General features: G+C 39.3%; 1 protein-coding gene across 9 annotated transcripts in view; it reads right to left on the bottom strand.

The window, feature by feature from the left end:
* Positions 1–23903, bottom strand: part of KIF21A (kinesin family member 21A) — a 93099-nt gene that overhangs the window by 53219 nt on the left and 15977 nt on the right. For all 9 annotated transcript variants that reach the window (XM_068930535.1, XM_068930539.1, XM_068930566.1 and 6 more), the window contains exons 2-5: positions 8357–8579; positions 6835–7017; positions 3459–3608; positions 2468–2602 (exon numbers count right to left, since the gene is read on the bottom strand). In XM_068930535.1, the coding sequence (XP_068786636.1) occupies positions 2468–2602; positions 3459–3608; positions 6835–7017; positions 8357–8579 (691 nt within the window). The remainder of the gene's footprint in view (positions 1–2467; positions 2603–3458; positions 3609–6834; positions 7018–8356; positions 8580–23903) is intronic.

The following is a 23903-nucleotide window of genomic DNA, read 5'->3' as shown; positions in this document are numbered from 1 at the left end:
ACAGCGTCTGCCAAGGAGCTCAGTGCCCCACAGGCGGGGAGCAGCTGCTCAGCCTCTTTGCGTTTCACATCCCAAAGCACAGCACTAAAAATATCCCCTTTCATCAGATAATCCACACTTTCTGTCTGTTAGTGTAGCTGTACTGTATATGGTACAGCTTTGTTTTACTCCAAATCTCATTAGCTCTGCTGTCACGAAAGCACCACTGAACGAGAAAAGAAACATTTTTAAATTACTCATTTCCCGGCCTCCCTGCTTAAGCTAACACAGGGCAATTTCTCCCTACCTTCCATGGCAGCATGCAACATGCACATATCCAGTGGATACTGGACTCCAATTTATTCACATAACCCATTCTACAAGGTTTATTAGGAACTTCTGTCACAATCAGCATGGACCGTTCTGTGTTTTTTTCTTAAAAAAGGAAAGAAACTCAGGTATTCAGTGGCAATGATCTTTACAGGCCCTTGATCAATTAGCTAACAGCTCCCTTTGCCACTTCAAGGAGTAACGCGTGTGGTTACAGACCCAGCCGTTCTCACAGCAGTTAAACACTTTGTTTCTGTAGCTGTTTCAGAAGAGAGCACAAATTCAGGTCACTCTTCCAAGAGCTGGACTGTCACTGCTGATCATCTGACAACGACGCTGCTGCCGCCGGCTCGCGCTCTCTCCCTCCCTGCCCTCAGAGTCACCAATTAACACATCCTTTCATTCTGGCTAATTCAGTAAATCAAATGGACATCCAGAAACTTCTGAGAAGTGCTGACGGCACGAACGCAGCGGGAGGAGAAGCTTTTCCGCTCGCCGCAGTCCCGGTGGCTGACCACCCTGGGCACGGGCTGGGCCGAGCGCTTTTGGCTTACGGCGAGGAAACAGGCAGACAGCACACAGCCGCCATCACCGAGGAGAAACCACGCTGTCCTAGTGAGAGAGGTCTCCCAAAACTGTTGCCTACAGAAGGTAGCAACGACAGAAACTTGAGTTGCATCTCTCCTGGCCACCAACTAAAGATTAGGATTAATTCTTATTCCAGGAGTGTTCAGAGGCCCAGGTCAGGCCTAGCCTTACTCCGCAAACGCTGCAGAGGCGGAAGAGACTGCCATCTTAACAGCATCTAGCAACGTTATATTCCGGATAACGTGATTATCTTGCCTATATTCCCCATAAACGAAGAAACAAAATACAGCCTGACACAAGGCAGAACGTGGTCAGCTGTTCCTCCTGGTAACAAAACTCCCTGTTAAAAATCAGGCACTGGCAGGTAGGAGTCCTCCGGTGCTTCTTTGCCGAGCGCCGAGCTGAATCGGAGCTCAGCTGGCAGTGAAAGCTCGAGGTGCACCAGCAGCAGGTGGACTGCCGGGCTGACCGCTGGCACGAGCCGCAGGACGGAGCGAAGCGCAGAGGGAGCTACACCCACAGCCTTCAACAAAAACTTCCAAGCAGACAGGGTCACCAAGCAGCAGCCAAGGGGCCTTTTCTAGGCTCCGAGTGTCACATCAGTCTCTCCCTGACCAAGGAGAGAGGCCGGCTGTTTACGTTGTCTGCTCAAGAGGTCTAATGTAAGACTGCAGTTTTTCTTGCTTTCTAACAGATGCATAAAGCAGAACGACATACTGCAGAGGAGCAGGGAAGAACCCTCATTCTGCCTACAAATGATTATTTGTAGTGTTAAAAGAGGAAAAAAAAAATCCAATACAGCTCTTTAAGCATGTGAAAGAGTGAATCTACAGGTAAGGTACCTAAGTACTTCAAAGTTCACTGAGTTAAGTCTTTAAAAATTAAGTCTTTTAGAACATTGAAGTAAACTTCATTAAGGTATTCGTAGCTTCTACAAGCATGAATTTATTCACAACTCTTCTTTTTAAAAGATATACCAACATAAATTAATAGCTGAAAATTCGTGTGAAAATCATCTTCTAGATAACTCTGTATGTTCACAGTTTAAATTTCAGCTTAAGTGCATAGACTTACAACACATCTGAACTCAAAATATACAAATATATATATTTGTATATTTTTAATAAATATAGTAAGCTTCAGAATCCCAGGCTTTCTCAACTTTCTATTTCCTCCTTGTTGGATATCAATACGTTATCAGGAATACTCAGCACTCCCAGTTAGCTGACTGCAAGTTTAAGCCCACTAACTATTAACACACTTAAAAACGCTTTCCCAATTACAGACAAATTATGTTTTAACTTTCTTGTGTATGTTGCAATAAAATACTGAAGAAAATGGGCAGGTTCAAGTAAGAAGGCTCAATTTTATTGCTGCCTCTGGCTAGAAGCTGGTTACATACGCATAGATTAAATCAAACTATTATACTGCTTAGCAAATTCCTTGAGCATGATGACTACTGTAGCATCTTTACTAAATACAATTCAAATAGCAGTGACTGCAAAAATTAATATTCATATTTTGAAAAATGGATACTAAAGTGATGTTTAATAACAGCCAAAATACGTACAGTGTTAAACGCAGGGCAAACTCTGGTTTGACATAAGTGTATAGTAAAGATAGCATGTGACCGTGAGCTCTGAACATTCATCTGAGTACTGGCCGTGGTTCGAGACAAAGCTCCCAGCTTCAAGCATTGCATCATCTAGAAAGAAGAGAAGTACATTTCATCATTTGCCATTTAAATACACAAAAGGTGTTTAATCTAATAAGCACTTCAATAACTTATTAGATTGTTTTGGAGATAAACAAGCTGTTTTTAATTTGCTATTGTTTCAGTTCCTATAAATGAAAAGCACAAAGATGCACAAATAAGTAACGTTTTTTTTTTGGCCTTTCCAAAGAAATCATTTAAATCTTTGTTCGTTATCTCCCTCTTGCTACTGTCCACTGGTAGTAACATGAAACTTTCATTCACCTGTGGCAAAAACATTCTGCAATACAGTCACTGTCGTTTGCATTCAGATTTGCAATGCACTGACACTTAAGAATAGCAGTTTACCTCACATCTGTCACCTTGAAAAGTTTTCCTGCCATAGTAAAAATAACGTATATGAGAGTTGGGAGGGTAGCTTTACATATACGCCAAAATTTCACTCCCAGTGGAGCTACGTTGTTAGCATAAGGCTGTTTAAGTGCGTTCCATTTAATGCTAGAAACTCAAAGATGAGATTTAACTCTACAAGAACTAAAACAAAAATTTGTAGCTGCAGTTTACACAAACTGTATAGGATGCAGGAAGCTTTGATGCAGCAAAAAGGATAACTTCTACTTTTTACTGCTTACGTTAAACAGAATAAGAAATGTGGATATTTCCTTCTCCTTTGCCTGCTGATTTTTTCCTCTGGAATTAAGATCTGAAAACTTAATCACCCCTGCCCCCCAAACAAACAAACAAGAAAATATGAAAGTTTTACTGACTTTTTATCAAAACACACAGGCAACACATTTTTTACACTGTACTTAGTATGCTACAGAGTAATTTATTTTTAAATGTTCACCTCTGATTCTCCATTCACAGTTCGGGTTGTAACACCCACTGTATAAATTCCCCCAGCTGAATCTTCATGTATTTTGATATTTGATTTTTTATTCTTTGCATCAATATCACGTGTGGTATCAAACAGATCAAGAATTTCTTCATTGTAAAGCTAAGGAGAAAAAAAGACAAAAGGAAGTTACTTGAGGAATGAATTCCTCTAGAGACTAATAAATCTGTGCATGGCACATACAGAATGTTTTAAAAATCCACCATAAGCCAAGGCTCTCAATAAGATATGCTATGAACAATCCAACCTTACAAGGATAATAGGATGGATACAGAACAGTTGCAAATTAAGTCATCTGCACACATTACTGTTAGGCCACCCAAAGAAGCAACAACTTGCTCCACGTAATCAGATCCTGGAGAAAACTCCTAGTCAGGACTAGGCAAGGGGGTCCACCCAGTACCAGCAGAACAACGGCTGCAGTACTTTCTGTGGCAGGCTCCTCTGGATACTCCTGCTGTTAAGCTGTTATCTTCAGGTTTGGCTTTGGCCTTTTCTTTGCACCCTTCCCGAAACACTTCACGCTTACTCCACTTGTTCCTTGCCATCATACCTTTTCTCATTTTCTCCCTTTCTCCTTAAGAGTCTATCTCTCACTTTCTTTTAAGTCATCTCTTCCTTCCCTGGGAAGAATTTAATGAATAATACGTTTTGTACAAGCTGCTTATTAAAAATGCCAGTCAACATGCCAAAACAAAAAACAAAACAAAAAAACCACTATGGTATGGTCTCTGGAATATGGCCTTTTGTACTTTTCTTTTCTACAATTTCCATACTTTCGGCCCCCAAATTTAGTTATAACTTTCCAATGCAGATTTCATATGAGCAACAGCAACAATTTACTACGTGTTTCAGGCTGCCTAACGTTTACTGGATATTTCACGGGGTCTGTTGAAGAAGTACTTATACAGTTAATTGTCAATATCGCAAATAACTCAATATCATAAAGTACCCCAGCAACTCAGACTTGCAGGGCATCCAAACAAGCTAGGGAAATGATATTAGAACCAGCAAAAACATCACAAACAACTATACAGTTATCAGTGCTGGAGGAGAAGGATTATAATTTTATAAGCAAGAGTATGCTGTGGGTTTTAGGAAAGGTGTTCAGATCCGACATCACGGCAAATGAGTGACTCGAAGAAACAGAGGTAAAATAACCTCTCACTTGGAAACACAAGGCTCAGGTCTCTAAAGACATACACTGGAATAGCTCCAGTGTCTTCATTCAGTTACACCAATTCACACCAGCAGGACTTAGGCCAGAATGATTAAATCACTGATCAAAGTCTCTAGGTAAAGGCTGAAGAATCATTGTAAGAGATTGGTATAAATCCAGTATACTTTCTTATACACCGAAACGAAAAGATTTTCTCCTCTCAGGAGTGAAAATCCTTCCCGAAATAGAAAAGGTCCAGTATTTGCTAATGTGATGATTTTAATTCTTTTCATATTAAAAAGGAAGTGTATTTAATTACTAGGCAAAAATCTTTAAAGTAGGAGTTACCTTACTAATGTTTTGCTTGCTAAGTTTAAGCATACAGACACCACAAATTAAAGAGAGGATCCTGCTAATGCACCAATAATTGCATGCAACTGCATATGCCTATCTTTTCCAAAAGTCAGTGGGAAAGCAAGGAAGTAGAAGAGATTGCAGGGGATCAGAAGAACATCAAGTTAACTAGCAAACAGTAGTCACTGTTATGGATAATTTTTGAAATTATCCAGCTATCAGACTTCAACATTATTCTAAAATAGAGTTTTGCTTCTTCTTGTTCAGGTGACTCACTTCTTTATGCAAACTAGCCCTAATGGAGCTAGGAGAAGCCACTGCATATCATTTAACCTTACTCTAAAGATAAGCCCGAAACAAAGTTTTTACTAAGTACTTTTCGTCTGATTTATGTTGCCATGGTTGCAATTTAGGTGCAACAATGCACTGCACCATTATCACTACCGCATTCAACTACTGGTCTGTATTTTGGGACTCTTAGAGCCACAGCAACGTTTTAAACATTTTGTCACAAAAACTTAAAATTCAGAAATTGTCCAAGCGGTACGGTTACTACTCATGTTGCAGCTGCCCAACTAGAAATAATCCAGAGCTCCCTGATGTTCAAATGGAGAGAGAAGAGAACAGTACAGCACTTCCAATATTCCGTTCTCAAGCTTAGAGTCTCTCCAGACAAACATTAGCCAGAATTTCTAGAATCTCTATATAAAGTTAATGGTGACAAATATATACTAGTGCAAAACAATGCCAGTTCATTAATCTGTAAAAGAATTGTAGGAGTGTATGACTAGAGTACCTAGGTTACTTCAGCAGTAATAAAACCAACAGCTTTTCTCTTGGGTAACATATGAACTTTGTCTGTTTTGAAAAAAAAAAGTAAAAATTGCAAAACACTGAATTAAGCAATATGTATTTACAACAGATTCTTCTTAAAATGCTTCTCCTTCCCAGTGTGGTTTAAGCATCAGATTTTGCAGTTTGGTAGTGAATATAATTATGTTAAGCACAAACCAAATCAGTTTAAAACATACCGTTACATCGACAAGAGATACAGCATAAAAGCTGCGAGACTTAAACCAACAGGTGCTTTGAACAGGAAAAATCACAAATAATTACAGCTTCCTTTACCAGGAGCTGTGTTTACGAGAACACACAAAGGTAACAGTTTCTCCACAGCAGAAACCTAGGTCCGTGCTCTGGGCCCACTCAAAGAGGTAACAGTGGCATAGAAACCCATCCTAAACCACTGAGGATCATGAAGGAAAAAAACAAAAAACAAACAAAAAAACCCAGCAACAACCACCACCACCCCACTATTCTTAAGCTACGTTTGTTTTATGAAAAAAGCTAACGTCTACTAAGCAGATTTTGAGGGCTAAAGAAATCTGCAGCAAATTCATACAAGCAGGCAAAGCATGGCTTACTGTTCAAAGGCATGAAGTCCAATTGATTTTTTTGCTTTAAAGTTTTAGAAAGAAATACAAAGAAGCAGCAGCAACAGGCCCCGTGAAAAGTGTAGTATAGAAAAGGATCAGTTATGCTTATTAAAATGGTTTCTACACTTCAAAAATGACCCTGCAAAGGAAGCTACTAAAATTACTGGAATAAGATTAAAAGGCTCTTTTTTTATAAATTAGAGAGTCAAAGCAAACCCCATAAAGTTTTCTTCTGAAATCTTGAAAGTTTAATTAAAAACACCTTGTGGGAGAAGAGTGTAAAAGTAGTAACCAGCAAAATTTTCTCATTGGCTTTCCAAAAATGTATGAATAGTTATACGCACAAACACATATATATACAAATACATAGTATACTTACCTCTAAGAACTGCGCATTCACTTTAAAATCTGGAGGTGGAAGTCCTTGTTTAATAGCAGCTTGTTTTTTTTCTTCAATACATCTAAAAAGATGCTTAACAGCACGTGATATAATGCCTTGCTCCTCTTCTGTTATGTTGACATCAAATCCAGTTCCCATGGTGTACGTTTTCCCAGCACCTGTCTGAATTGAAACAGTCGTCACTAGCACACACTAATGGTACCAAACCATCACAAAGAATTACAGTTTGTCAACGCAAGTATGACTTAGTCTCTATCACTAATAATTTTTACAATACTAACATGCACAAGGAGAATAGGTCATTCTGAAAAATGGATAAACAGTAGAAGCTCGATAAATTCTACTGTTTATCCACAGATCAAACAACACAGGCAAGGACTCGTTCAATCTTTCATAGCCTTTCCCTTACAAGCTTCCTCTGCGCTGCTTATATCATGCTCAAGCTATCTCTGAGGTCAAAAGAATGGTTAATGTTTTCAACTGAGACTAATTAAAGCATATATTACAGATGTAATACCAGCATTTACAGTTCTTCATTGAAGTAGACCAAATACTCTCTTAATTATGGTGTCTGAATGTCTCAGGTAGAATACTTCCATTGTTCTCATTTTATAGACAGCACCTAGGAATACAAGCTGCAGTTTCACTAGCAAAACTCCTTAATTAAATACAAAGTCCTACAGCAGACAGGGTAGTGTTGGGTTTTCCCTTAATTATAGGGTCAAGTCTAAGACAAGACTAGTATCACACAGTTGAATATAATCAACTGAACTAGATCTGCAAACTGGGACTCTGATCACTAGGACTAGACTTCACCTAGCTAACTTGAGACCAGTCATTTAAAAAGGTCAAATTCAGCATCTCACCAAGACCAACTTTTACACAATCAATTCCTAAAGGAAAATTAAGGCGACAATGCATTTAAGTTCCCTAGGTCATCTTCAATAACATTTCAGTTTTGAGGAATAAAATTTGTGCCCTGTTTACTGAGAGTGTATCTGTTCTCCCTATAAAGGGTTCCTTGACTTCGGAACCTGTCCACTGCATTTTGCCCACAAATGATCAGGCCCAAGCTTTTTCAGTTATTAAGGAGCTTAAAAAGCTCCTTTTCCTCCAAGCATCCAAAAGAAAAACGGGCTTGAAAACTGCTCAGAAAGAACCTTAGTACAACATACCACTACAAATCAATTGAATAAATCACTACCTGGTATTGCTGCATTAGGGATGAATTCAGGAATTTACAGACTCATGCTCTTGTCAGCATTGCCATCAATTCAAATGCACTACATATGTAGTTCTGCTGAATTTCAATTGCTATCCTGCATAGACAGAACCTGTACAAATTCCTAAACAGTCTTCTAGGGAATGTCTTGTTTAAAAGAAAGCCAGGGCACAAAAAACAGGTTAATGCATTCTGCAACTTAAACAGTTTGTTATAACTGCTATTTCTCTTGTATGCTTACTCCAAAATAAATACTTCAAAAGAAATTGTAAAGCTTACTTGGCCATAAGCAAAGACAGTGGCATTATATCCTTCAAAACAACCTTCGATCAGTTTCTCTATACACTGTATATAGATTTCTTCTTGCTGTGAGTCAATGTTAAACACATAGTCGAAAGTGAAGGCCTTATCTTTTCCCAGGAACACTTGAGGTTCACCAGGCGTGACAGACGTACAAATATGGCAACCTTCAATCTTCTCTTTGGCTAGCTGTGGTCTAATTCTATTTAAGACAAGACAAAAAGAACATTAAAACTCTCACCATTAAAAAGAGGAGCATACAAATAACAAATAATCTGAAAAGAATTCCTTACTGAAGAAGAACAACAAAAAAAAAAACATTTTTCATCAAGCCAGGAAACTACCAGCTGTCTGACTCAAACTACTGACTTGATCAGAGCTCCACTCATGCAAACGTTCATACAAATAACATTATCTTCCTTGAAGGTTCACCTACAAACATCAAGCTGATGACATGCCTAGAAGTCTGATTGTTTCTGTCTGTATAAGATGCACTACTGAAGAATAACTTGCATGATCTGTTTCAGGCTTTAAATCAAACTTTCCAATTTTATCAGAATACTTCCTGCTTTCACTGTAAAAGGGATTTTGTTATAGCAACAAAAATAAAAAAAATTCAGAGTCGTTCAAAATTCAAGTAGTAATTTGGAAGCAGGGACTCCCAAATCTACACAGCATCTTAAACAAGAGCGTCTTTGCTGTCATAGCAAGGGGAGGGTCCACGTTTCTTCCTTTCTACTGAACTGAAAGGAATTTTCCCACAGCAAGAACACCTCAATGAAGTGTTTCATTTTAAGGAAGTAACAGATCTTCACAGAAAATAAAAGGATAACTTTTAACAAGTTCTAAAAGTAAGAATGTCATACCTCAGCATTCCCCCATTGAAACTAAAATCAATTTTTATTTCAGTTTGTTCAATTTCTGACAAGCTAGTTTATAGATAAACATAGCCATATACTAATATTCTTCTTCTATAATTATAAAACTTACCAAAAATTTTATCCATTCCTCTCAGGGTATTGTCAGAATTGAATTCATATACCTAGCTTTGTGACTAAAGAAGATTGCGGAAGCTTGTAACTCAATTTTTTTTAATTGCTAACTACAGGAAGAAAAACGTTGGCCAGCATAACATTATTCCAGCTGTAATTAAGTAATAATTTATTTAGTGAATTGCTTTTTTTTTTTTTTTTTTAAATATATACAAAGCATTTCCAAGTTTTCACAGCAAAACCAAAGTTAAAACATACGCAGCTTAAAACATACAGCAGAAAACAAATCAGGTTACATAAAAGGGTAATGAAACATCAGCGGTACAGCCACACACAAACAAAATGATGGAATACTATATATAGATTCTCCATTTAAATCAAACTTCAAGTACCTATATTTACCTCAGTGCTGTTACTTTCAGTTATATAAGGTCCAAGCTGAAGATCTATATATACACAGGGTATACTTTAAAGCTGTACATTTATTTCACACACTGTGCTTCAAAGGCTGAGTCTACATTAGCGTTTTGGCTTGGATTAGCTGTGCAGTTTTGGAGCAAATTCCACCGACAGCTTCGCTTACCTATCTCGTCTTGGTCGGGATCACAAAGCAGTTTCAGTGTGCACAAACTATACCCCTTCCAGAGGAAACTAAGCCAAAACACACCATGCCAGGCAGACATGAAACTTGTTCCAAATTTCTAATGGGGAAACATAAGGGTCCAAAGCTACTTGCTGATATGCTCTTACTGCGCCAAAACAGTTGCTAACGTAGAGATGGCCATCTCTAGCAACTCTGAACGATGAATAGGCTGTGGCAGACAAATTTAAATTATATCATCACACAGATATTTTTGTTCAATTAAGAATTATCCTGTAGGAACAGCACTGAGCATGATGCATTACCTTCTTATTGCCGACAAGAAATTTTTCACCCAAGGATGCGCATCACTCTCAGGAGTGCTTTTCAAAACTCGTATCCAAAAGGTTTCATGATATCCCAGTATGTGACACTTTAGAGAATAGCCTGAGTTTACTAAGGTTTTCTACACTTTAATGCCTTTGTAGAAAGTCCATAAATATCAGGAGGTGCCTCTCTCCTAGCATACCCTCTAGTACAGAGTGGAAATTAATAATATTGTCAGAGGTCTACTTAAAGGACCAACTACAGGATGCGTAAAAGGCAGTTGCTCAGTCAGAATGAGATTAAATATTCTCTAAAGAGCATTTGCATTTAAATACATGCAGTTTTTAATATAGGTCACAGATTTTCTCTCATGCATAATCGTTAACATAAGCTTTTTTCTTTAAAAGAAATGAGAATGCTAAACAATTCAGGAGTTAAAGCAGCTTCACTAACAGCCACTTAGTCCACTAGTAGTTGTTTCCACTAATTCCAAAACTTGAAGAATATATAAGCCTGCAGTAAAGTTGCTTTGTTCTAAATTAATGAACGTTTTGTAATAAAATAGCTTTTACTTCTAGGTAGAGGGAGATGGCCTTCGAAGAGAAATTCATCATATGCTTTCCCGAAAAGCACACTGCACAACTGGAAAACTGAACTAATAAAACATAGCATGTCACCTACAACACTTCAAAGTTAAAAAATGACAACTAGGTAGGTTCTTTAAAAAACTATCCCATTTATTTTACTGTCTCATATTTTAATATCTTGGAGTCAGAGGGCAAGTTTCTTGTATTTAAGACTAAATACTCTTATTCTTTCAATAATTCAATGCAGATAGCACAAAGGCAACCAATTGTTCTTTCAAGTATGAATTTTGAGGGCTTCTAAAGGTCCCCAGGTACTTCTCATATTTGTCTTCTAATAGAGTGAAGACTAACAAGACCTTTTCTAAAAATCAAGAAGGAAACCACACTTTTGAAAGGAAGTAACCATTTATGTATCCCAAAAGACAAATCTCCCCCTCAGTTCCAAAAGGCTTTTAGTACTGACTTCTAGAACAAAGGTTGGACACTAAACAAAAATATTAAGAGTTTTATTCACACACATTTTCATTCTGTCTGATAAAAAGAGGTCCAAAATTAGCTTTCCACACTGTGGAATTAACACAATTATGACAAATGCAAAATTAATTCTCCCCCTTCTCCAATACTAAGACCTAGAACGACCATAACGAAGAACAGCATGCCTAAAATATCAGTGATTTACATGATAAATTTTGGGGGTTAGAGGACTGTCAAGCAAGAGGTTTGATGTGAGCCTGTAAAGATCTCCCATGAGGATTCCTACAGTGTGCTCCCTGGCCTACAACTGGACAACACATCCCGTGTACTCTGCTATCTAAAATCCAATGTAACAGTAAGATGCAAATGCACTATGCGTGCCTATAAGTGCGCCTCAGTAAGGTGGTCTTCTGGAGACAAGCTGAGCTGATAGAAACACCCGTGTCAGAAGTAGCAGCTTGTCACTGGATCAAGCACTTTCACTGGGTTGTAATACAACACCTAAAGACACAGTAGCGATGATAGTACCCTCCTTCCCCGACTTGCTACTGGAACAGAAGGAAGTGCTAAAAGAGAGAGAGTTACATCAGAATACCTGCAACACCAAAAACGCCCAAAACAAAGCAAGACCTCAGTCAAGAAAGTTACTCCCTCAAGTAGCTTCTAGGAGCTGAGGTAGCTCCCTTCCCATTTCATAATGGCTCTTCAGGAATGCCCCATTCTGCCACAGAGTAGAAAAGTAGCGCTCTGGGAGAGATCACAGCTGGATCAAGTTCGAAAGACATCTCTTTCCCAAAGAGCATGTACAGACTACAGAACTTCATCACCCCAACCTCTTTTAACAACAGAATGTAATTTCTTGCCTAGCCAAGAGCTCAGACAGTGAGCTCTTGAACTACAGTGCAAAAGTTTTGTCATAAACATAATCTGTTCAAGGGGTACTTCCTGCTAGGAAATCTGTATAGTTCTGTTGGTATGTTTAGCTGCAAGCTAACTCAATGAGCTTGATGAATAAAGCAATGAATGCCTTACCTTCAACCCGATTTCTGACCGCTTAGCAACAGTGCAAAGGGATCACATGAAAGTCATGACTCAGTAAGTCTTACCATCTACACTGCACGCACAGTCCAGCAAGTCTTAGTCTCCATGCAAGTCAGCTTCTCCTCTAGCACTGACTCTAGCAAAGATTGCCTCTTCTCCACACACATGCACATCAAATAAGGAGGTGATTTTTTCCTTCCGCTTGCAGCCAAATCTTTCCCACTCTCAACCCTTAACGTAGTCACCTCTGTCACTATTACACGTAGCATCTATGCTTTAAAATGTGAAAAAGTTCTTTTTAGTCATCTTTCCTTGCCCAATTCCTGGCAATCTGACACTGTTTTTTCTCCAGAACCCTCATGACTTCACCTATTTCATCTTCTGCATGGCCCTATCTCACCTGTTTTTCAGGCTATTCTCTTAACTGTATACAATCAGGTGTCTTCTACCTATTTCCAATCACATCTCTAGATGTGGCAGCTTCCCAAATGACATTTTGCCGCCCTGCATCCTTCCTTCTCCTCCTCTAGAAAACATGAACACACCCAACTGCTGTTTATGTTAAATGTACTTTGCAGAACTGGCAGGCCACACACACGAAACTTAATCCCCTAAATCTACTCTGGCTCAGCACACTGGGACAAGCTGTCTAACTGGGGAGGGCTAAAATAGCAGGGTGGCATAATAATGCACTGTATTGTACTGGAATTAATCTCTCAGTAGAATAGGTGCATTATGACCCTGCTAAAAAATACTGGCAGCTGGAGAAGATTCACTGATCATACCATTTAGGGACTACAGCAATCATCTGGTCAATAGCCTGTGTTATGCAAGACAGACTTCCCAGAATTAATTCTTGTTTGAACTAGATAATATTACCATATCTTTTTGAAAAGCATCCTATCTTAGTTTATTTCCAGGGATGGAAAATTGTCCCAATGATTAAAAACAAAAATAATCTTTTCAGCCACTGACCAGTTTTATACCTCTGCCTGCTCAGTTAAAGAACTCCTCATTATCTAACTTTCCCCCCCAAGAATCTCCCCGCAGCTAACAAACGGTGATGAAGCCATTCCTTAACTTCCTGTTTCATATATGCTCAACAAACTGAGCTCAGTGTATTTTTGTTTGCAGCTTCATGTGAAATATTACAAATAATACTCCACTGTAACAACAGACAATTACACAGCAGTTACCTTATACTTTCTCAGCAACTCTACAGAATAGCAGTAAGCTAACAGTAACGTTTAAGAGTGACCTATAAACGGCAAAACATGAATCATTAGGATTTATTTTTTTTTTTTTAATAGAAAGAGTTACAGATTAATCTTTCAGACAGCAACAATTAGCTAAAAGTCGAATGTTGGGAAAGAAAAGATGACAGTGTTTTCCCATGTACTGTTCGTTTTCATTAAACTCCACTGCGGAGGAAGGATTGCTTTCTTCTTCCTCAGGAAAGCATAAAGTCAAACATCACCAAAGCCAGAGGTGGTACCAAGTAGTCTCCAATACTCATCTCTTATTACATAAAGCCTACTAAACTTAGCACAAAAAAATTTCACTTGTGAATATATGAAATATTAAATCCAAGAGCACCTAATAAAACATTTAATAAGTGCAGCAGGCATTATAAACTAGGAAACAAACAAAATACTTCTCCCCCGTACCAGAAAAAAAAGCAGCTTTCTGCCATTCGTTTGGCCAGACAATTCCCCATCCTTTCTACTCCACTACATTTACGCTTGCCAAGTCACTCTCATTAAACACACTCCTTCACAACAAGGGCTGAGGAGGCAAGGTGGAGTGAACAGATTTCATCTCAAGGACACTTAATATTTCTGCTTGCATAAATTTTTCAGTATTGTTTTTACAAGCACAGATATGAAGCTTGCTTGCTTCTTTATGAGTATTTTCCAATGAGATCACAACTATCGTATCCAAACACGTTCATCTGAATTAACTGATCAGTATATATCAATTCTTCATCTCTTAACAAGGTTTAAAGAGACAAAAAAAATTGGCATGTGACAAGTGTCAGGTTTACTTCTATTAACACAGCAGTAAGGATGCAGGAAGACACGTTTCAGTTTGTGCCAACAAGCACGGGCCATTACGCGCTTCTGTTCTGGCTGCCAGCACGCTGTAGCACACTTGCTGCTAAACCTCTATTTCCTGCGCAAACACACTTTGTGGTGCTAAATAATGATTCCTTTAAAAATGCTTTTATTTGGAGAGTTATCATTCAGTAACTTTTAGCACACACAGTTCTGTAATGCAGTTTTCAACATTTCCAAAGAGGTTTTTCTGGCAGCCAGTGAAACAAATATCAAAGTCTGACAGCTGCTTTATTATACTTTTACCTTGGATTTTTTTTTTTCCCTCCACAACCCCATACACGTACCCCCAACTTTTCGTAACAAAAAAGTGCAAAAGTATCACAAATCAATACCTCACCCTCCAACCCAACTCCTTTTCAAGTAATAACGTAATTGACTTTTTAAACTCATTTTCAGAATAAAACAAAATACAAATCAAATTCACTCCTAAGGCCCACAAGTAACATTGCAGTAAGTGACAACCTTCTCCCAATTTTAGCATCAAAACAACCCCCTACACTGTTTGAGGGAACTACAGGGGAAGCCTAGGCCACTTGGCTTGTGCTTTTACTTTAAGTGCGAGCTAGGCAGTTCTCTCCAAGCAGGCAATAAATACACTGCAGAGTCACTAACCCTTGCTGTCCTTCAGGGAGAAATCCAGTCCACCTGTTCCAGGTGCCTAAGATAGAAAAAACAACCCTTCATAAAGTGCTTTAACTATTGAACGTTAACAGGGGAATAAAAGGCATCCTTACAAACAAAGGTAAACAAAGCATCACAGATACATTCAGGGTGCCTTTGCAACACTGTGCCGTTTCTGCAGAAAGATTAACTCCGTTTCTGGAGGCCTTAATCATTAGCAGCCAATGGTATTGGTTAATGGTAAAAATTGATATTAATGCTACTAGTCATTTGTTATTATACATATGAATATAAAAGGTTTTTAAAAAAGTGACATGCTTGCACAAGTACAGGTATGCATACTACAGCGATTTAAGGAGACCCTGCTCGTGAGCGAAGCTGTGGCAGCCGACCGCCTTGCGCGTTGCCGTGCCCCTGCTCCCCTGCCCGTGCACCACAAGGAAAGCGGTTACCCTGAACCGCTGCAAACCTGTGTCACCCCACAGCTGCGACAAGCACGTGCACACACAGTTACCCAGCCAGGGTAACAAGCATTAGCTTGCTACATGACTGTAACTCAATCGCTCTTACATAAGACTTGGGCATGCCTCCCATCAGTGTTTCTGAAGTTGCCATGGCTGCTAGGGGCTATACCGAGCTGGGTGCTGCCAGGATGCGTTTTATGTGCTCAGAGCACACAAAGACGAGGCAGAGGCCATGAGTGACATGGCCTCCACTTATGCTATCTCACCATGCAAACACAAGCGGGGCAGATGTTTTGCACGTGCACCCATGCCTGTCTTCAGGCACCAGGAAACTGTCAGGCACGTATCGAGACCCAAGTTCGGCAATAATAGAGCCTAAAAATTTCCTGGATAACTCTTGGACATAATCACTTGGAAGGGACTCTGGGAGAAGTTAAGGCAGAATTTGTTTGGTCCAGATCTTGCTCCAAAATCTTATCAAAATAGGGATAGAAAGGTATCAGCAATTCCTTCAGCCCATGTTTAGCCATTAAACACGAGCATTTAAGCCGTTAGCTTAAAACGTTCAAAGTCAGCCACTAAATTACTAAATGGATTCTCACATACTGAATACTACATTTTAAAGCTAATTTGTTTTATTGTAAGTAAAAAAAAATTTTCGAAAATGTGAAGGGTGAATTTTGAGTGCTGCAGACTGTCACTTCCAATTTGCAAACAATGAGGAGGCAGCAAATGGAAAACTGGAATTAAATTTAGGAGAGGAAATATATCACTGATGTAACGAGATTTGTCCAGTTCTCCCTCTCCATCCTCACTCTCTACCTCTTCAGCCACTCTAAAAACAAAACAAAAAACCCCACAGATTTAATATCATAAAGTAATTACCCTTTTCAGTAGCTTTTGTCTGACCAGCTTACCTCACCATTAACTGCTCATGCTAGGAATTAGATTTGCAGCAGCAGGCTGAGGCAGTTTTGCAGGCTGCTGCTTTTGCTTGGTTTCTGAACCATTTTATGATAGTTGCGTCTCTGGGCAGCTGCCACTGCTAGCCAGAAAACAGTTCAGCAGTATGATTTCAAATTAATTCTTGTGCAATTCTGTAACAGTCTAGCAGACTGTGCAACACAGGTGGCATCCTCACACTGACAGGCACAGTCATGTGCTTTTGCCAAGTAAACAGAGGGGAGGGGAAAGGCCCAAGTCTGCTCTCAAGGAGACTTCCTCTCATTCCTTTCTGTCCCCTCCATACCCCTAGCTCCTACAAAAGGAAAAAGAGACCCTCCAGTACATCTATTATACCTTCAGTATCTTTCCTTATAACATGAATGAATGCTTTCATCCAAACTTCCTTCTTGCGATTTCTCCTTGACTAATTTACACTATAGCAAGCTAAGAAATCACAGAATCACAGAATCGTTGAGGTTGGAAGGGACCTCTGGAGATCATCTAGTCCAACCTCCCTGCTCAAGCAGGGTCACCTAGAGCATATTGCCCAGGATCACATCCAGACGGCTTTTGAATATCTCCAGCGAAGGAGACTCCACTACCTCTCTGGGCAACCTGTAAATCCACAATTCAAGAACAATTTGACTTTTCAGGGACATAGCGACAGTGTTAAAGGATTTGTACAGGCCTTGGTTCTTTATTTCTGGTTCAAGACAAGGTCAGCAGTGATGGAAAAGCAGCACGTCTATAAGCTTCTACATGCCTGCCAAGCACAGAACAGGCACATCACTAAACCCAAATACAATTTGATTAGAATTAAACTGATACTGGAAATGACATTTCTAAGGCAAATTGATTTTTTTTTTTTTAATTGTCCTGCTAGGTCCTTTCCTCAACCTGTCTTTTGCTGAACACTTACTGTTATATCTGTCTCACCACTCTCAAAAAGCTAAAACAGAAAGAAAAATTTCCTAAAGAAAATGAGATCCTGCTGCAAATGTAGCAAAGTTTCATTTATGAACTAAGATCTGCAATATTCATGGTTACTACCCAGAACTGAAACAAAAACTTACACCTTCCTAAAACGAAAGTTCAAATTTGGTTTCATAACAGTCAGGAATACAGGCACACTTGCACCTAGCAATCATTGCTTGAACCCATTCCTATTTCCCACTGAGAAGGCTACAGACACCCAATGCTCACATAGTTAGTTTAGTGAGGAGAGGCCGTCCCCCTCATCAGGGAGAAGCATGAGTTAGCATCTCTGAAAATATAATCACTGGGAGCCTTTGTCACTTTTTAAAAACAGAGTAAAAAGCAAGTCCAGAAGGTGCCAACTCATCTTAGTCTTTATTTTGAGAGGTAGCTTCTACCAAACCCTAAGCAATCGTTCAGCTGGTTAAGCCTCTGACAATAAGGTCTGCTTACACTACTCTTCTGGACATCACCCTATGGTTGGTGAAAATACCTGGTTCAGGCATGAAGGGCAGGTCCCTTCCCAAGGTGGTCTGGGAATCCTAACCTCTCCAAGAGGCTTTTCAGAACTTAAAGAAATTCATTTCACCACCAACAAAGCAAGTGTGGAAACAAGCAAAATGTCTAACCCAGAAGTTTAATCACAAGGAAAGCTGAGCCATCAGAGGCTCAGGGTTTCAAAGGCTGCTCCATGTCACTAAAATTAGAGTTTCCCAGAGGTTCAACCAGCTAGAAGTTTGGAATTTGATGGCTGTGTTCCAGATGCATGTGTACCAGGCCCAGTATCCAAAAAGCAAATCAAGGACAGAAGAACTGCCTTAAACTGCACATTAAATTTGTACCTCGCACACGACAAGCCTTACTGCTTTTTGTAAGTTACAGATTTCTGTTTAAAAACACGCTTTTAGCTTTTATGACTAAGATCACACACAGAAGTATGAAATACTCATATTCATTTCTTTGGCATGGTTTCACAGCAATCATTAGCAGTGACAATACTGGGGACTGGCAAGGATTACCATTATGAAAAATTCACAGCAATAGCATGTGAAGGTCACGCTGCCTAAAGGAAAAAAAAATGTAAAAACCTCAGATTCAAAAGGAAGGAATAAAGAAGGGTCTTTTGTTATGTCCCCAGACCAATGTTTACAACTACTGCACTCATGGATACAAAGAGGTCACTTAGGCACTCAAATGTATCTTGCTATGCACACGCATCCTTAAAGAAGGTAATTATATAGGTAAGTGAAAGAGCACACCTCCCTGGCCTTCCTTTTGCAAACTATTTTTTTCCTTCCAAAATTTGGCTTTAATACGTAAGAGCAAGCAGTTCATTCCTGGCTGACTCACTCTGCTCTCAAAGCTTTCCAGAGCCTGGTATTAGGTAATTGGAGCAGCATCAGGAAAAGGAATACACTTTCTGTAGCATCTTTCTTTAGATGACTGAATGCTTAACAGAGATGTAATCTGTTAAACAAAGGTCATTATATGTAATTTAAGATGAAAAAAACTTAATCAAAAGATAGTTTAAGGAAAGCTAGTTGAAGACTACAGGGCCAAGCAGCCTAGCTTAGTAATGAGTCATGATAAACGCTGCTAATAATTTAGAGACACTGTTTCCAGTAATTTTGGAGAGGAAGAATTCAGCTGAGGTAAAACAGTAAGATCAAAAGTAATGTGCTGCAGATAGGCTATCAAAAACAAAAAACAAAAAGAGCAAAACACTGTAGTCACTTGCTCCTTTACCAAGCTACTGTGTAACAATGTTATTGTATTTAGGTGGAAGCCAGGAAAGGTCAATCTACTTCTTTTAACTGAGCTTTGTTTGCTATCAGTTTAGTTCGAGTAAAACCCCTTGGCTGTTATGTAAACAAATCTCAGCAGATGGAATGAAAGAGAACAGAGTACCTAGGAGACCAAAGCCGGCCACCTTCAAAGCTCAACTCTTTAGGAGCAGTTTAGGTACCTCTTGTGAGCCAAGGCCAAACCACCCAATACGTCCAAGCACAGAGAGCCAGGAAGAAGTACACCACTCGCAACACAAACATGGATGGTGCCAACTCTTTATACAACGATTATCAGTGTACTTTACGATTACCAGAGTCAGACTTCAGTAAAAAAAAATTTCACAAGACAGTTGGTTTCCAAGATGTTGTCCACAGCATCACAGTATATTGATGAATGAACTAATAATTCCCTCACAGCATTTTCACTTAAAGGTACAATAAAGGTAGTTTCTACTGACAAGAAACGTTAAGAATTGACAGTGGCTTACCGGTCACTTGGAGACTTCTACTCCCAGGGGAATTATACGATTTCTGCACACACCACATCACCCCCCAAAATCAACAATAAAATAACACTTTTACCTCTCAAAGGAATAACTTATTAAAAAAATAACGAAATTATATCAAATACTCTAAACATGAGTACATACGCACAGGAACTTCCTCACATTCCAAATTATCAACACCTTTAGGGCAATCATGAATGAAGAACGAGTGCCACAAGTATCTTCAGTAATAAGAAGCAAACAAAACAATGTTTATTCACCATATGAAAATAAAATTTTGAATGCAAAAGATAAAAGATCCCAATGTAATGCAAGATCATCCAGATGACCAAACTGTCAGTCACGTCACTACTAGGCTTCATCTAATTTCTTCTTTTAATCATTTAATGTATATCTATTTTTAAAGTCCTATTTTTCTCCAGAATAGCTTAATCTTTAAAGAAACTATGTATTCTCTTTACTATTACAGAAGATTAAAATGATTTGGAACCTTTCCATTTACAACAAAAATATAACTCATAATTATTGTCTCTGTTACGCAGTTTCCCCTCTCTTCCTTTCCTTCTCTTACGCGCGCACCCCCCCCCCCTCAGTCCTTTAAGCTATAGCCACAAATCACGTGTCCATGCCATGACCATGTCCGGAAATTGCTTTGATTTCTTTCACCTCCACACAGAGAAACCATCTTCTCAGTTATACACCTAAGTCCAGAGCAGTTGGTTGCTTTAAACTTAGAACCACAGGTCCTATAATTACATTTCACCAACCTCATTTAACACAAAATAAAAACAAAGCTACCAACGTACTTCCTAAAGCTAAAACTACAAGCAACTTCGCCAGCAATTATAGTTAAATAATACTATAAAAGAGGAGGAGGATCAGATCAGTTACAGGAAAATTACAAGTTGTTATTAATTATTAAATAACTGCCTAGCTAACCTTACTAAAATAACAACTACATACTTCACAGCGGGGCAAGCCAGCTAAAAACAGTTTTAGTAACCTGCTCTGAATAGTGCCTTCACTCTGTTAATTTATAGTGTAAGATTCTTGGAACAAAAAAAACACTGTACGATTTTTCTGCCACTCCTTATAAAAAAATAAAAAAAATGTGTTGTATCCATAACACCCGATCCACTAAGTTCCAAAGCAAACTGCAGAAAATTTCTTCATATTTATTGTTGACTGTTTCTAATGAACAGAAGTTGCTCTGTTTCAAAACAGAAGGTAGACTGTTCAAGAAGCGACTGAAAGCTCTGAGCTGGTAAATCCTAACCCAGCAGTAATGGAAGATAACCCACTCACTTTATTTAGTTCCATTTATTTTAAAATTATTCATCCTGTACACTGCAAAAACATCCAGATTATGGTCACAGCATCAGAAATTAGACTGAACTCTTGCATCCACCTGTCCCTGCCCAGTGACACTACCCGGCCTTCACCTGCACTGGGAAGACATCACCAGCTTGCTGCTCTTGGTTGACTTCAGATGATGGTTGACTTATTTTAAAGACGACCTCTAGGAAGTTAATTAAAAGACAGGGTGCTTCAGGAAGCGATGCTAGAAATTCAGTAGGGAGCGTTTTTCCCACACTGGGTCAGGCACTGAATCTATTGCTCAGTATGGTGCTAGATGCTCTTTTGTTGCAAGCAAGCATTTCAGGCAAATGCAAGTTGACAGCTCCCAAACTTACCCCCCTTCTCCATTCTCCCATCCCCCCCAAAAGCAAAGATATTTGCCTGTCTCTGCTTTGGTATTGATTCTAACAAAACTCTCCACAAACTTTCAAGCAGGTGAAAAAACCTAGCACTATAAACAGACCATAATCTCGTGTGCTGCTAACTGAGGATTGATTTTCGGGGGAAGGGTGGGAGAGGGGAGGAAGAGAAACGTCAGTGACAGAATATTTAGCATTTATATGGAGATATTAGTGGAAATATGAGATAACTGGGGCTTAAGTAACAAGAGAAGTGGAAAGAAAGTGACTGGTCACAGATGAACAGGGAAATAAGCTTTTAGTTGGCGCTGCTATAAATACTGTCGTGGTCTTGCTCAACATCTTCTGTGCCAAAAAATAAGTAAGTAAAAAACACCACTGGAATCAGGAACTTCACATGAAAGCCGGTTTCCACACACTAGCTCATATGCCAAGGCTAGCGTGCAGAGCAGAGCCCTCTCAGCTGCAGCAGTATCTGCACCAAGGGCTGAGCTGCCCCCATTGCACATTGAGCCTTTTATCCAAGCTGAGGAAAACAACACTGAAGGGCTTATAAAACCATACCTATATGGGACTACATAAATTGAGGGGATTAGCTTGCAGACAAGCCCAGTCCTCTTTCTTCATACACCTTCAGTTCACACAAACACCTACAGCACACGCTCAGAAGGTACTACCCTGAAGAAAGAAACCAGCACTGACAGGAACATTGGGAATTTGACTAAAATTAAGAGCTATCTAGGTGTGGAGATTGCATGTAAAATGCCTTCTCAACTGGTAAAAAAAAGTACAAACTTCTTGTAAACATTTTTAATTTTTCATATCTGCTTAAAATATATGCATAAACACTCCAATGTTAATGGAATGTTTCAACTCTTTCTTTGGTTGGTTTGGACTAAAAAATTTCCACACTGGAGAAAAAGTTGGAGTCCTTATGGCTATTTCCCTATTGCTTCCCCACTGCCAGTAGAGGAGGGGAACATCCTGCTCTGCTCTATCTAAAGCTGGAAAAATATATTAGAGGAATGACTTAAACTGAATAAAACACACTCTTTTAGAACTGATTAACTGACACTTATCACATCCCTAAAGTTAAAAATGTGATGCTTCAGTATTATATTCACTAGTTCTCCACAGAGAGTTAAGACTGTCCAAATAACTTATTTTCAATAGCCAGCATATCACTTGAGTTAGCATGGGATGTTTTAACACAGCAGTAAGTGAAAGCACATGCTCTTCTACCTCTTCAGGAAAGCATGGGCCAGTTTCATATTCTTGACTATTCATAATACGTAACTAGAAAGGTTGCTTGATTTTCCAATGCTTGGGCTTCCCATTACCGGCAGCTGGCAAGTCCTAGCTGGCTAAGCTGAACAAGTCCAGCGTGAAACTTGCTGTGGGAATTCAGTCACTGTCACGTTTTACTTGCCACTACAATACAGACCTCATTCTGTTAGCAAGTCCACAGTTTGGAATTACCACTGATAAAAATACTACTGGTAATACCATTTCAGCAAAGTTTTAGCTCCAGGACAGAGTATGTCCACGGAATAAGCGTACCCTGGTGAATGAGCTTGTAAACTTACATCGTGGGGCACAAACTCAACTACAGAATTAACTCATGGAACTCATGTTATTGTGAATAACATCCAAAAGCTAGCTACTTCCTTGCTCCTTGTTTCTATTTTTAAAAAGTGCTATCCATGCTGGCCTAAAAGAGAAGGTAAGTCCTTTTTCCTTCATGTTCTGGCTAAAGGGTGAAGTCTTCATTAAGGTGCCGGTTCCCAGCTTAGATCACCAATCCCATCAGAACTCCAAAACTATTACTGCATAGCTGCTTTAAAAAAAAATCTGCAGGAACATATAACACGTAACTGTTAAAAACAGTTCTCCCAGTTTTACACTACTTGCCTGGGAAGCTCTGCATGTATTTCTGGAACAATCCTCCTCTTATGTGCACAGCTGCTGGCCCGGCCACTGCTCTGCCAGCCTCTCTCAGCTCCAGCTCACACAAAGCAGCAACACCTGATCCTGGGATCATTTCTATCTGCTGAATGCTTGACTGCAGCTCCTTGGGGACAGAAAGAAAAGTCTGTCCAGACAAGCTTCTTCAGGGTCAAAACCCATGTCTTTGTCTTGACTGAATTAAATCAGCTCTTCTTGGCACATAATAGTTCTAAATCATACATTTCCCAGCTGCCTGACAAATCATCAATGCAAATCATTTGTGGTTTGTCTGAGTAATGCAGTTCATAGTCGCCTCATACACTGGACATTGCACAGACATCTTCAAAACACATCGCTAATAAGAACTCTCTCACATTCTCTTAAGAAGCTTAAGCTTTCACTTACTGTTTACATTGCAGCACAGTAGGACCACAGTAAAAGCAAC

This window comes from Struthio camelus, chromosome 1 (assembly GCF_040807025.1).
Source record: "Struthio camelus isolate bStrCam1 chromosome 1, bStrCam1.hap1, whole genome shotgun sequence".
NCBI lineage: Eukaryota > Metazoa > Chordata > Aves > Struthioniformes > Struthionidae > Struthio > Struthio camelus.
Note: the sequence above shows the minus strand (reverse complement) of the source record. Positions and strands in the feature narration are given on the sequence as shown.